Genomic DNA, 15,767 nt, shown 5'->3' on the forward strand with positions numbered 1-15,767 from the left:
CAACGGGTGGGAACAGCCTGAATTATGCTGTGACGGGGGAGGTCAAGTTCTTCTTGAATGTCACTCAGACGCTGTTTTGCAAGCACAGAGTGGCTGAAGTGTGTAGCACATGTCTTTAACTTGGCGATAACGTCCCCCACTGCTCTCTGACTGCTGATGCCCTCATTTACCACAAGTTGTAATGTGTGTGCACTGCAGCTGAGATCTGGTATTTCTGCCAATCTGAGGCCTTTAATCATATTAGCACCACTGTCTCGGAGCACAAGCACAACTCTGTCGGGGGTGATGTCCCAATGTTTCAGCATGCTAAGGAACATCTTGCTGATGTATTCTCCAGTGTGGGAGCCAGACATGGCCTTAACATTTAGTACCACTTGTTTTCTTTCCCAGTCACTATTAATGAAATGGCATGTAAGACTCATCAATGACTCCGTCTCCCCAGACCAACAGTCTGTCGTGAACGCCAAATGAGGGCCAGCATTCTCTGAGGTGATCAGTGTTTTGATTTTCCTCTCCACACCTTTCATTATGTTTTCCAGCATGTCTGTGCGGTAATATTTTTCAGTCTTGAGGCTATACCGGGGTTCCAGTGTTGCAATTAAACGCCGAAAGCCAACATCCGAGACCACTGTAAATGGCTGGTTGTCGGTAGCAATCATTTCAAGTATTTGTGTATCAATCTTTTTTGACCTCGGGTCAGAATTTTGCCATTTTCTTTGCGAATCGAACATTTGTGCTACAGTAGGCTGACTGAGATTGGCGGAAGCAGCAGCCGCTGCATCTTCTTTTTCTTTTACTGCCTCTTTGTAATCCTGGATGTGGTTTGCCTTCAGGTGATTCCACATGTTTGTAGTATTTTTACTTTTGCCTTTCTCAGCCCCCATGCTTACCAACTTGCTGCATATATTGCATTTGGCCTTCCCTGGTGTTGGCTGGGTGAAGCGCTGCCATAAGGGGGTGGTTTTCTTTTCAGCCATCAGACTGTAATGACTAAAACAGGGGAAAAATACAAGGTTATGTTAGTATTTTTTGTATAGTATCTTGACGTCATCTTCAAGTCATTTTATAGATAGGTATAGATATAAAATCTAAAAAATGTTTCATAATTCAGCTAATAATTCAGTGCATTGTAAGTAATACAAGGCTAAAAACATTTCTATCCTCTTCCCAAAAACTGTCCTGAAACATGTATTCATGGTTTGTTTGTTTTGTTTGACGGACAAAGCTAAATGGACATAACCTAATTATCGCAAAAAAGGGGGGAAAAAAAACCTTTAGGCCATATGGTCAAAATTGAATGATTTAATAATATAGTAGTAGTAATAACGTATTTCACTAGTAAATTGTACATGTTTCCACTGTTCGATCGCGCCCGCGCCTCTCCCACACACACACACACACACACACACACACACACACACACACACACACACACACACACACACATATATAAGTAAACACTCTGCGACTTCTCGATCGCTCCCGCGCCTCTCCCTCTCTCTCTCACACACACACACACACAAATATAAGTAAACACTCTGCGACTTCTCGATCGCTCCCGCGCCTCTCCCTCTCCCTCTCCCTCTCTCTCTCACACACACACACAAATAATATAAGTAAACACTCTGCAACTTCTCGATCGCTCCCGCGCCTCTCCCTCTCTCTCTCACACACACACGCACACACACAAATATAAGTAAACACTCTGCGACTTCTCGATCGTTCAATATGTATACATGTACCGCTCCACCCCTAGTCTACAGTGAAATACAGTCACACAACATTACACTGTTTGGCCAGCATTTTAACTGTGTTTAATCCAGCTGCTACTAGCTAACGGTATGCTAAAGTTAGCTGCTGACTAGCATCACATGCAGCGAAGCGATGTTTCTGTTATTCTAACGTCCGTTTTCAGAGCATCCAAGAGAAACAAAGGCATAACAGTAGCACCGAAATGAAGCACAGAAATCCGTGTTGATATTCGGTCCGGTAGATAACGGTCGTTAAGGCACCAGTGCCACAACGACGACGCTAGCAAAGCAAAGCCAGTCCTTCACTAGCTTATAGTGCGTTGGTCTCTTTTTTTATTACTTATTTCTCTGCATTGAGTGACAACAGACACAAACAGAAAAAATAAAAGTCTCAAATTCACTGTCTGTAATTGCAAAATTCTTGCTTACTTATTGTGACATGATAGCAACCCTTCTGCTGTGATAATGCAACCTCAACTACGCTATCAATATCCAAACAAAGTAGCCGAACGTCATGTCATGTTTTTTCTCGAAGTTGGCAGTAACATATCAAAAGTTTTTAATTAAATATAAAGGAGTTATAAGAATTGAATCCTTACCGTTTTCCTTAGGCACTGGAAGCTGAAGGTCTGCAGTCTGCTCACTCTGCTGGAAAATGACTCTAGGGGCAGCGTGCGTCGTACACGTGTGCGCCTGCATAATAATCGGCTTGATATAGGTGGATATTGGCCGATGCCGATTATGTTAAAAAATGCAAAAAATCGGCCGATTAATCGTCCGACCGATTAATCGGTCGACCTCTAATAAGTACCACAGGTTTATTTGTGGCAATGGCCAACAATACATTGTATGGGTCAAAATTATCGATCATTAGGATATTAAGAAATCATTAGTATATTAAGTAAAATCATTAGGATATTAAGTAAAGATCATGTTCCATGAAGATATTTAGTAAATTTCCTACCGTAAATATATAAAACATTTATTTTTGTGAGTGAATGCAGCACAATCGCCAACATAAATGGACAATTTTAAAGGAGATTTTCTCAATGTTTCAATTTTTTTTTTGCACCCTCAGATTTCAGATTTTCAAATAGTTGTATCTCGGCCAAATATTGTCCTATCCTAACAAACCATACATCAATGGAAATATTATTTATTCAGCTTTCAGATGTATAAATCTCAATTTCAAAAAAAATTCTCATCCAGGTCACATATGACTTAAACTCTTAATCAGATTTACAAGTGTTACCAATACTATTAGGGTTTAGTTCTTCATGAGTCATGCTATAACTCAAGATTATTTGTGCATTAGTTAAGCATGAATTAATGCATATTAGTGCACCATTGTAAAGTGTTACCAATATTTTTGTTGTTGTTGAAAGAAGTCTGCATTTATTTGATAAAAAATACAGTAAAAAAACAGTAATATTGTGAAATATTACAATTTAAAATAACTGTTTGTATTTTTGTATTTTGAAACAAATTTATTCATGTAATCACAAAGCTAAATTTTCAGCATCATAGACTGGCGTCTTCAGTGTAACACGATCCTTCAGATATCATTCTAATATGCGGATTTGCTGCTCAAGAAACATTTCTTATTATTACCAATGTTGAAAACAGTTGTCCTGCTTAATATTTTTGTTGTTGTTGAAAACGTGATTAATTTTTTCAGGATTTCAACTCAAAAGTTCACAAGAAGAGCATTATTTTTAATTTTTTTGTTGATAACATTATAAATGTTAAATGTGAGTTAAATAAAAGTTAATCTATTGAAAAAAAGAAAAAAAATCTCACCAACCCCAAGACTATCATATTAATCCCCTGAGAAACCTTTGAGATGTTTGCAAGCGAACGAAACGTTTCTTGGGGGAATGCAATAGTTTTTGCAGGGCAATGGAAAAGTTTGGCAAGTGAACCTATAGGGCAGGGGTGGGCAAACTTTTTGGCTCAAGGGCCACACTGGGTTTTAAAAATTTGACAGAGGGCCGGCCCAGTAGCAGATTATGAAGCACGATCTCATGAAAGTGCGTATCTATACCACACATTTTATTTCTCGTGCCATTTATATGCCAAAAATGTTTTGTTTTTTTTTTGGTTTTTTTTGCGTGCATGCTACACACTGTAAACCCCTTGGTTAGGATTAGGGGTGTGGAGTGCGTGCCTATTACACGCCATAAAGTGCATATCATATGCACGCGAAAACATATTATGCACTACAATACAATTCGTGGTATTCACACTTTCATAAGATCGGGCTGAGCAAACAGACAATGTTGTGGCAATGTCTGTGCAAAATTCAACAACTGAGAGACGACATTCTGACAATACATTTTTTTTATACTAGATATCCCCCATTTAGCATGTTATGTTTTGATGTTAATTTTTAAAAATGTTAGATAATTATAGCCTATACTTTTTAAATATTGTTTATCCTTATTATTATTTAATGGCCTAACAGTAAATTAGAAACAAAACATCTGCAAGTGTACACTTAGAAGAGTAAAAATTACAGGTTACGTTAATTCAACTTTATTAAAACTGAATGGCAATTGCACTTCCAAAAGTCATACATTTGTGGAAATAAACGAATATACAAATTTATTTTAAGAATAATAAAATAAAACATAAAAGGCAAAGGGAGAACAGAACATTTAATGAAAAAAAAAACGGGTTCTGTACATGGCAGACAGGGGAGCGTAGCCGAAAGCCGGGCGATAAAGGTCGGTAAACGGAATCGGGCAGGATACATCCACAAATCCAGAGGAGCAAAGAAACTAAATAGCAGTCAAATCAAAGGAAAAACTAAGGTGTGCAAGCGGTTACCAAACATTTTTTTTCTCATTGAGTTTCCAAAAAAGGAAAAAACATTAACGTGCAACAAGTCTATGCGCTTAAGGCGCTGTCTGTTTGGTTTCCATGGTGACGCGTCATTGCTTGTTACGTGGCACACACACCGCAGCCATAACAGCGCTGAATGAATGATGATCTGCTTTTATGTCATTTTTCCTTTTTTACATTTGTTAGCTATGGCATGAAATATCTGATATTCCGATTGTCAAATATATGCAACGCAATATATATATAACGCAAAGTATTGCAAGAAAAAAGGCAAAATTAATGCGATCTTAAGACAATTTTTTTAAATACTCGGCGGGCCGGATTAAACAGCCTAACGGGCCGCATGTGGCCCGCGGGCCGTAGTTTGCCCACCCCTGCTATAGGGGCTCCATAAAAAATAGTTCTTGAGTCGCAAAATATTCTATTTAAAGGCCTCGTTTACACTGTCAGTGACCCAATTCCGATTTTTTGCTCATATGTGACCCTGGACCACGAAACCAGTCACATGGGTCAATTTATTATGACCGCCGCTAGCGTAGCTAGCGAAAGCGGTCATATAGGGATTGTCAAAGTTTTTTTTTTTTTTTTTTTTCGTCACCTTACTGAATTTTTCGTCAACGATACCAGGGACACCGAAGCACCGGGGAACATGAAATTTGGTGGGCATGTAGCCCCACTAGACTTCTAAGGAAAAATTTCGTTTGGTCCCCGGGGGCCACTCCCCCCCCGCGCTGGGCCCCCCCCAAACCCAAAAAAATGCAGTTTTTCCTAAATAACTACCTGAACCGTGGCACCGAGGATGAAGAAATTTTTATGGTATGTTGGTCTACTAGACTTTTACGGAAAAATTTCATTTGGTCCCCGGGGGCCACTTCCCCCCCCGCGCTGGGGCCCCTGTAAATTTTTCGTCAACGATACCAGGGACACCGAAGCACCTGGGAACATGAAATTTGGTGGGCATGTAGCCCCACTAGACTTCTAAGGAAAAATTTCGTTTGGTCCCCGGGGGCCACTCCCCCCCCCGCGCTGGGCCCCCCCAAACCCCAAAAAATGCAGTTTTTCCTAAATAACTACCTGAACCGTGGCACCGAGGATGAAGAAATTTTTATGGTATGTTGGTCTACTAGACTTTTACGGAAAAATTTCGTTTGGTCCCCGGGGGCCACTTCCCCCCCAGCGCTGGGGCCCCCGTAAATTTTTCGTCAACGATACCAGGGACACCGAAGCACCGGGGAACATGAAATTTGGTGGGCATGTAGCCCCACTAGACTTCTAAGGAAAAATTTCGTTTGGTCCCCGGGGGCCACTCCCCCCCCGCGCTGGGCCCCCCCAAACCCAAAAAAATGCAGTTTTTCCTAAATAACTACCTGAACCGTGGCACCGAGGATGAAGAAATTTTTATGGTATGTTGGTCTACTAGACTTTTACGGAAAAATTTCGTTTGGTCCCCGGGGACCACTTCCCCCCCCCGCGCTGGGGCCCCCGTAAATTTTTCATCAACGATACCAGGGACACCGAAGCACCGGGGAACATGAAATTTGGTGGGCATGTAGCCCCACTAGACTTCTAAGGAAAAATTTTGTTTGGTCCCCGGGGGCCACTCCCCCCCCCGCGCTGGGTCCCCCCAAACCCCAAAAAATGCAGTTTTTCCTAAATAACTACCTGAACCGTGGCACCGAGGATGAAGAAATTTTTATGGTATGTTGGTCTACTAGACTTTTACGGAAAAATTTCGTTTGGTCCCCGGGGGCCACTTCCCCCCCCGCGCTGGGGCCCCCGTAAATTTTTCATCAACGATACCAGGGACACCGAAGCACCGGGGAACATGAAATTTGGTGGGCATGTAGCCCCACTAGACTTCTAAGGAAAAATTTTGTTTGGTCCCCGGGGGCCACTCCCCCCCCCGCGCTGGGTCCCCCCAAACCCCAAAAAATGCAGTTTTTCCTAAATAACTACCTGAACCGTGGCACCGAGGATGAAGAAATTTTTATGGTATGTTGGTCTACTAGACTTTTAGGGAAAAATTTCGTTTGGTCCCCGGGGGCCACTTCCCCCCCCCCCCCCGCGCTGGGGCCCCCGTAAATTTTTCGTCAACGATACCAGGGACACCGAAGCACCAGGGAACATGAAATTTGGTGGGCATGTAGCCCCACTAGACTTCTAAGGAAAAATTTCGTTTGGTCCCCGAATGCCACCCCCCCCCCGCGCTGGCCCCCCCCAACCCCAAAAAAATGCAGTTTTTCCTAAATAACTACCTGAACCGTGGCACCGAGGATGAAGAAATTTTTATGGTATGTTGGTCTACTAGACTTTTACGGAAAAATTTCGTTTGGTCCCCGGGGGCCACTCCCCCCCCCCCCCCCGCGCTGGGGCCCCCGTAAATTTTTCGTCAACGATACCAGGGACACCGAAGCACAGGGGAACATGAAATTTGGTGGGCATGTAGCCCCACTAGACTTCTAAGGAAAAATTTCGTTTGGTCCCCGGGGGCCACTCCCCCCCCGCGCTGGGCCCCCCCAAACCCCAAAAAATGCAGTTTTTCCTAAATAACTACCTGAACCGTGGCACCGAGGATGAAGAAATTTTTATGGTATGTTGGTCTACTAGACTTTTACGGAAAAATTTCGTTTGGTCCCCGGGGGCCACTTCCCCCCCCGCGCTGGGGCCCCCGTAAATTTTTCGTCAACGATACCAGGGACACCGAAGCACCGGGGAACATGAAATTTGGTGGGCATTTAGCCCCACTAGACTTCTAAGGAAAAATTTCGTTTGGTCCCCGAATGCCACCCCCCCCCCGCGCTGGCCCCCCCCAACCCCAAAAAAATGCAGTTTTTCCTAAATAACTACCTGAACCGTGGCACCGAGGATGAAGAAATTTTTATGGTATGTTGGTCTACTAGACTTTTACGGAAAAATTTCGTTTGGTCCCCGGGGGCCACTCCCCCAGCACCCCCCCCCCCCCCCGCGCTGGGGCCCCCGTAAATTTTTTGTCAACGATACCAGGGACACTGAAGCACCGGGGAACATGAAATTTGGCTGGCATGTAGCCCCACTAGACTTCTAAGGAAAAATTTCGTTTGGTCCCCGGGGGCCACTCCCCCCCCGCGCTGGGCCCCCCCAAACCCCAAAAAATGCAGTTTTTCCTAAATAACTACCTGAACCGTGGCACCGAGGATGAAGAAATTTTTATGGTATGTTGGTCTACTAGACTTTTACGGAAAAATTTCGTTTGGTCCCCGGGGGCCACTTCCCCCCCTGAGCTGGGGCCCCCGTAAATTTTTCGTCAACGATACCAGGGACACCGAAGCACCGGGGAACATGAAATTTGGTGGGCATGTAGCCCCACTAGACTTCTACGGAAAAATTTCGTTTGGTCCCCGGGGGCCACTCCCCCCCCCCGCGCTGGGCCCCCCCAAACCCAAAAAAATGCAGTTTTTCCTAAATAACTACCTGAACCGTGGCAACGAGGATGAAGAAATTTTTATGGTATGTTGCTCTTAAGGGCCCACATCAACCTAGCCCATAATCACTCATTTGTGATTTGCGCCCCTCCCATAAAAAATGAAAATGCAATATTATTCTGCTTTAATCGCCCCTATCTTCAGTGGAGATGTTCAGAACTGCACCATATTTCATGTGTATGATTAACTTGACATCCTCTGGGGGTATCCTCTGCTAAGTTTTGTAGAATTTCATCCATGGGGGGGTATAAAATAAATTCATTTATGTGCACATTTAGTGACTGTACACTCATCGGCCTGTAGATGGTGCTGTTGAGCGAAGGGTTGCTGGTTTAGGATGATACTGTCACACACACACATGCAGGAATACAAAGAAACGCAAGCATGCACACACACTGACATCCACACGCACAGACACACACCCATACACACACATACAAATCCACATGCACAGACACACACACACAAACACACACGCGCACACATGTACGCACACATACATACACGCACAGACACACACACACACAGACACACACATACACAAACACACACACACATACACACACACACACACACACACACACACACACACACACACACACACACACACACACACACACACACACACAGACAGACATGCACATACTATTACTTTTTTTAGGTATATACATAAACACGCAATACAGCCAAATTACTCCACGTCATTTATTTTTGTGGAAAGCCAGTGCAGGCCTGAGCGGCGGTCATATTTTGTACCGCGATGCGGTACATCTAGTTGAAATTGAGATTTATACATCATCTGAAAGCTGAATAAATAAACTTTCCATTGATGTCTGGTTTGTTATGATAGGACAATATTTGGTCGAGATACAACTATTGAAAATCTGGAATCTGAGGGTGCAAAAAAAATTGAAACATTGAGAAAATCTCCTTTAAAGTTGTTCATTTATGTTGGTGATTGTGCTGCATTGACTCACAAAAATACATGTTTTATATATTTACGGTAGGAAATTTACAAAATATCTTCATGGAACATGATCTTTAATAAATATCCAAATGATTTTTGGCATAATTTTGACCCATACAATGTATTGTTGGCTATTGCCACAAATATACCCGTGCGACATGTGACTGGTTTTGTGATCCAGGGTCACATATGTGACACAGATCGGATGTGTTTTATGACGGTGTAAACAGGAAAAAAACGCATGCATTCGGATATTTCGAGATCGGTTTCAGGCCTCATTCATATTGGAAATGAATCAGATACAAATCAGATATGTGCCAATGCGACTGTCATGTAAACAGGCTGATTTTCTGAGGCATTAGGCAACGTCTCCGCGGTTTAATGACTAGAGCAATCTCAACGTGCATCTGCAAAGGGACGGATGGCCCAACGAAACATTGTGTCGTCGTAGGAGAGGAATGTGGACAAACGTTGACACAACATATCAAAGGTTGGTTTGCTCATCCTAAAATTTCGGACACACTGCTCCTCGTTAAAGCCCGCCACAATGTGCTCCCACCATTCCTGAGAACTCTCTCGCATATTGAAGTATATGCGCAATGATGCAATGATGATGGCCATTTTCGTCCATTTTGGCGAACTTCGCATAGGCTATTTCGCAAAGCTAGCATCAAGCATATTTTGCGTTTGTCCATCTGTGCAAGAACCCCCTTTAAGCATGCACGATGTTTCAGATAGTATGGCAAGTGTAAACACATGAATTGGATATGGGTCACAACTGAAAAACGTGTAAACGGACAGTCGGATATAGGCAACAAATCAGAATTGGGCATCAAGACCTGCAGTGTAAACGAGGCCTTAGATTAGGAAGGGGTTCCTGTGTCTGGTTGAAACCTTATGCTTGACTAGTAGCCACTAGCTAGTGACCTTCTACTAGCAAAGGATGCCACAGGAAATCCTACATCTCAGCTGATAAAGTTCTCTGTTTATGCCGCTTTACATTGAAAGTGACATTTAGACCCCACTCTAAATACTTACATGAAATGTGTGTTGTTGAACAGAACATAGAACTTCCTGAACATAACTCACACCTGGAGGGAGAATGAGATAAAGTGTATGAGAATGTTATGCAAATGAGGTCATGTGGAAAGTGAGGTGGAAATGGGGGGTGGTTCAACCACAAAACAGTTGTCATAAATTTGGTGCAATGCCAAGTGTAGAGCAATAGAAAGAGGATCTTGCATATGAATCTTACCACTTGTTGCTCATGACAACAGGATGTAAATGTGGAAATGCATCTCTTGTTACATTTTTACACTAGTCTGTGTATACTGTGGCTTTTTTTTGTTCTTTTGCAGGAAGTGTTATTTTTTTCATTTGTTGCAAAGTGTGGAATGTTCACTTCTGTTCTGACAGCTGCAAACAGAAGCTAGCATTGTCTTTGCAAAGGCACACTTCCTCTCAATGAAGTTTGACTGTGGCTGGAGTAGCCACAATTTTCAAACGGAAAAAGATACCTCCAAACCACATCACACTCTGTCTTTCTCTCCTTCTTCCCCTTTCTAGTATCTTTATCAACAGAGTTATGCAGTTTTAGTCTTTTGCAACTATGGCATAAAGTAATACTTGTAGCTGTACTGTATCTCAGGCGACCGGAGGTCAAATCACAGCTGGAGTTCCCTCATTCTCTCTCGTCAATAATGTCCTATCCAATAAACGTCAAAAAATTTAGTACTTTAAAGTTACTTAAAGGAGAACTCCGGTCAATTTTAACATTGAGCTCATTTTTTTGTAAATTTAGAGTGCTGTCAATACAGAAAACAATGACAAAAATCGGTGTTGCCTACACCATGTTATCCTCTTTTTAAAATTTGCACCCTGTTGACTTCAATGGGGCAAGTTTTAAACCTGCTTTTAGCCTCTTAACATCCTTGATGTGTCATTACAAGTGCACAGCTAATGTGAGTGATTCCTTCAGAGTGATCACGGGTGAATCTGACTGCAGTAGATGTGAAAGATATTAATAAAAATGATGTTATTTCAGCCAGCGCACATACCTGTATTTTCTTCCTGTTTTCGGTCGAAGCCCACAGTAATCGATTGTCGAGTTCACCCGCATAGGTTTAGTTACCTATGATCACGCGCGTGAACTCGACAATCGATTACTATGGACTTCGACCGAAAACAGGAAGAAAATACAGGTATGTGCGCTGGCTGAAATAACATAATTTTACAGATACAACTTTTGATAATAATAATGTATTATTAAATGTTTAAATTAAAACATTAACTAAAAATAATAAATGCTCAATAAGTCATTTTCATTGTTAACTATGTTAACTAATGTTAACAAGTGAAACCTTATTGTAAAGTGTTACCAATACTATTAAAGCAGACTTTGAGAAACATCCACATTTACAATAAATGTATGCAGAGCCTATTAATTAATAGTCCACACTTTTGGCCTGACTATTTTTGGACTGAATAGCATAAGCAGAAAATCTCCTTTTGACACTTCACCTCAGGAAATTAATGGAGTCTCATCACCCATCTCAGCCCCCGTGTAGAAAAACATCTGCATGGCGAGCCCTCTATTAGACAGTCCCTCTGGAGAAGCAGCACAATCCTGTGCGCCACAGAGTTCACCCTAGTTCAGCAGTAACGAACGGGGTGTTGACCTTTCTCAGCAGAGAACATCTAATAAGGTGCTTGTTTCTCAGCAGCCATGTGCTAAATCTGTACACTTGTCCAGAAAAAAACAATTATATTGGGTACATTGTTTCATCAAAAGAAATCTGCTTTGGATTATTGTACATATGTGAGAATGTAACCTCTGATACATACAATCTGCTTGCAAAAAGAGTTGAAAACCGCATTTCCCTACCAGTCGACTAATACTACTGTTAGAATACTAACATGCTATTTAGAGTTAGTAGGTGCAATGTTACTTATAGTTAACAGAATGTGTTAAAGGACCATCAAAATAAAATGAAATCCAATCTTTTATTTGGAAGATGTATGGCAACGAGACTCATAAGCCTTCAGGAGGCCACGTGTGCTGAATCCACTGTTTTTCATCTGAGAGTATCTTTGAGTGTAAAGCGGCTATTACTGTTTATATTGTGTTCTTTTGGCACATTGTTAATATAAAGCTTCTCCTCCCTGTTGTCTTCAGCAATGAAAGATTTTAAGGTGACAGTGAGGCGCACGGAGGCTTCTGAGAGATGCAGCCTGAAAGGAGTAGTGCTGCTACGGACTGATTCTGATAGCCTTCTTCTGAAAGAGCCTAAGACAGGAGAGGTTCTCTACGCCTGGCCCTACCGTTTCCTCCGCAGGTTCGGACGAGACAAGGTATGGCTTTCACAGTGACCTGTGGTCAGTCATTTAATGATAGTGAGGCAAGCAGGGAGGGTGATCTCTGTGTGAGTCCAGTATAGTGATGATACTGTAAAAAGACACTGTCCTTTAGACAAGATGTTAAAGTGATGTCCACATACATGTGAAAAACTAAATCCTGTTTCTTGAAAATAATTTTCTCCCAAAAATGTATACATTTGGAAAATAGAAAGCCATGTGAAAAATACAAAATAAAAAACAGGCTAAGCTAGTTTGCGCATTTGGTCAGCCTGGGAGACCATGTTAAGCATTCTAAGTCTTGCATACCACAATAGGCCAGTTTAAGCTGTATTATTATTATTATTATTATTATTATTATTATTTATAAAATATGTTATAAACCATCACTGGCAATTATAGCTTCATCAGTAAAGCTATAAAAGTAGTTTTTTTTAATTAATGCTTTTATTTAGCAAGGATGCATTGAATTTATCAAAAGTGACAGTAAAGACATTTATAATGTTACAAAATATTTATATTTCTAATAAATGCTGATCTTTTAAACTTTCCTTTTATCAAATAATTGTGTTTTTTAACATTGATAATAATAATATTTTTTTCTTGAGCAGCAAATCAGCATATTAGAAAGATTTCTTAAGGATAAATATTTTACAGTTTTTATAGTATTTTTGCTCAAATAAATGTAGCCTTAGTGATCATAAGAGACTTTTCAGAAATATATTAAAATAAATCATGCATTGCTTTTGAGAATTAAATTCTAAAAAAACATTGTCATTTCAACTTAAATTACATTAAACTGACTTAAAAAAATGAGTTGAATCTCGAATAAAAAAAATAAAAACGTTTAAAATGGCTTAACTTATTTTGATGAACTTATTGTCATGACGTATTGACCATGTCATTTTTTGCAGTGTATTTACTACTAATTTGACTTCTAATTACACCTATAATTTCTCAATAAACAGGCAACATTCTCCTTTGAGGCTGGGCGAAGATGCGACTCTGGGGAAGGCAACTTTGAGTTCGACACAAAACAAGGCAACGCCATCTTCCAATCCGTAGAGGCCGCCATCAATCTACACAGAGTCCATTTACCTGTGAAGCAGATAGCAAGTGTGGAGCGAGATCCCATGCCCTCTTCACCTCGAATGAGAGCTGAAGAGTCGTCTGTCTACAGTATGGTGACTGAGGGAGCAATCAGAGATGGTCTCAAACAACCCCAGAACCCTCAGCTTTCCAGACTTGAAGCCCCTACAGACAAGCTTCTGACAGGGGTCAAGAGTCTGAACCTGGACACCAGGCCTCCGCCACGTAAGAACCAAGTCAAGAACTTCCGCAGCTGTCCCTTGGCCAACACAGAGGATGAGATGTATTCCCGGGCCATGGCGCCGGATCCAGATCGGGGAAGTCCAGGGGAGAAGAGAGAACTAAAAGACAGACGTTCCACATGCTCCAACCCCGAGGACTCAGACTACTCGCTGCCCTTTGACATCATTGCCAAGAATGTTATGGTAGACATTTTGTCCGCATCAAACCCTCCACCCGCTTTAGTAGAACCCAGTTGTGAAAATGACAAGAAAGGCAACGTAGAGAACACAGAACCGCTTTATGACATTATAGATGAAACTGCTATCAGAACCCGTTTCACGAACAAAAAAACTAAATCTTACAAAATGGAGCACATCTATGATGAACCGGAAGGTTGCGGTGTGGCCCCAAGTGGGCCTCCATCTCTCTATGATGAACCGGAGGAGGTCAAAGGTCACGCTTGGAAGATGTTGGGGACAGTAATGGACCCGAGTGGTCACGAGTACCCGTACAACGCTTCTGCCGATGACTACGCGGTTCCTAAACCTCCCAGAAGAGCCTTGCTGTCAAAGCAAAAGGACAGTGAGGAAGAAGAGGGTTCACCATATGATAACATCATGGTGAAAGTAACGCAAAAAAATAACTAAGAACTGCTTCAGAATCTTATATATGAGAACCATAATGATTGGTGATGCTCAGTTATGTGGCATCACCAGTACAGAGGACAATGAAGTGTGCGAATGAATAAATGAATGAATAAAATATTTAATCAATTAATATGCTAAATGGATAATAGTTATCAGAGTGCTTTACTGTTTTCCAAAAAGCTTTGATCCATGGAAGCTTGTTTCCACAGGGGGAAAAATAAAAAAAGTAATTGTAACAATTCAAACTTTTTTTTTGGAATTGCAAGTTAATATCTCACAATACTGACTTCATAACTTGCAATTGTGATATAAAATTGCAATTTTGACTATTTATCGAACTTAGGTTTTATAACTCACAATTCTGACTTTTTTTTCTGAGAATTGTGAGATATAAACTTGCAATTTTGACTTAATTACGTTATCAAATTCCAAGCTTATAACACACAATTCTGCTTTTTTTTCTGAATTGTGTGATATAAACTCGGAATTGCGAGAAAAAAAAAGTCAACTGTGAGATTAAGTTATAAAGTCAGAATTGCGAGATAGAAATTTGCAGTTGTCAGAATTGTGAATTGATATCTCACAATCCATACTTTTTAACTCTCAAGTTTGTAAATGAATTGCAAGTTTATATATTTTTCAACTCTGAGAAAAAAGTCAGAATTGTGTGACAAAAAGTCGCAATTACCTCCAGAGCAAAACCCTGAATCTTGTGCGCTAATCACCCACAAACCAGTTTAACAAATAACTGCGCTAAAATGGAGCTGTCTCAGGAATGTTTAAACTGTCATTCTTTTAATCACAGACACACTCCTTTTTATGTAAATTAGGCTCGTTATAGCACATTATTCACAAATGCCATTTGTCAGTGCGATTAACATTGCACTGTATTAATCATGTGTAAATGAAGTGTTCATGAAGTGTGAAATAACCAGACATCTATTCGGATGAGCACACTTTTGGATTTATAAAGAACACCCATAATTCAGATTAACCAGAAGCAAAATTAGTCAAAATAGGGTTGCACAATGAATATCCCTTTTTTTGAGTGCAAACACACCTCTTTTTTTAATGTAAATTAGGTTCATTATAGACTGCACCTTAGTCACAACACGCATCGCTATTTGCCGGAGCAATTGACGTTGCATTATGTTGATCAGGACAGTTATTTGTAAAAAATATATATTCAGATGAGCACACTTTTGGATTTTTAAAGAGCACCCATAATGTAGTTTAACTAGACGTGAAATGCACTAAAGTAGCAATGAATATTCTTATTTAAGCACAAACATTCCTTTTTTATGTCAATTAGGTTCATTGTAAACTTTTATTCACAACACGCATCACTATTTGTCATTTGTGAAATCGTTGTGTTATATGTGAACATTTTATTTGTCAAATTTAATTAATTTAGACAAGCCCACATTTGGCT

The 15,767-nt window shown here is 40.9% G+C and overlaps 1 protein-coding gene across 2 annotated transcripts in view; it reads left to right on the forward strand.

Annotated features, from left to right (window-relative positions):
- dok2 (docking protein 2) overlaps positions 1–14,577 on the forward strand; it is a 34,864-nt gene extending 20,287 nt beyond the window's left edge. For both annotated transcript variants that reach the window (XM_081350007.1, XM_081350008.1), the window contains 2 exons: positions 12,199–12,374; positions 13,346–14,577. In XM_081350007.1, the coding sequence (XP_081206133.1) occupies positions 12,199–12,374; positions 13,346–14,335 (1,166 nt within the window). In that variant the 3' untranslated portion in view covers positions 14,336–14,577. The remainder of the gene's footprint in view (positions 1–12,198; positions 12,375–13,345) is intronic.
- Positions 14,578–15,767: the final 1,190 nt, after the last annotated feature.

The sequence above is a fragment of the Scardinius erythrophthalmus genome (genome assembly GCF_964197995.2).
Source record: "Scardinius erythrophthalmus genome assembly, chromosome: 20".
In the NCBI taxonomy this organism is placed as follows: Eukaryota; Metazoa; Chordata; class Actinopteri; order Cypriniformes; family Leuciscidae; genus Scardinius; species Scardinius erythrophthalmus.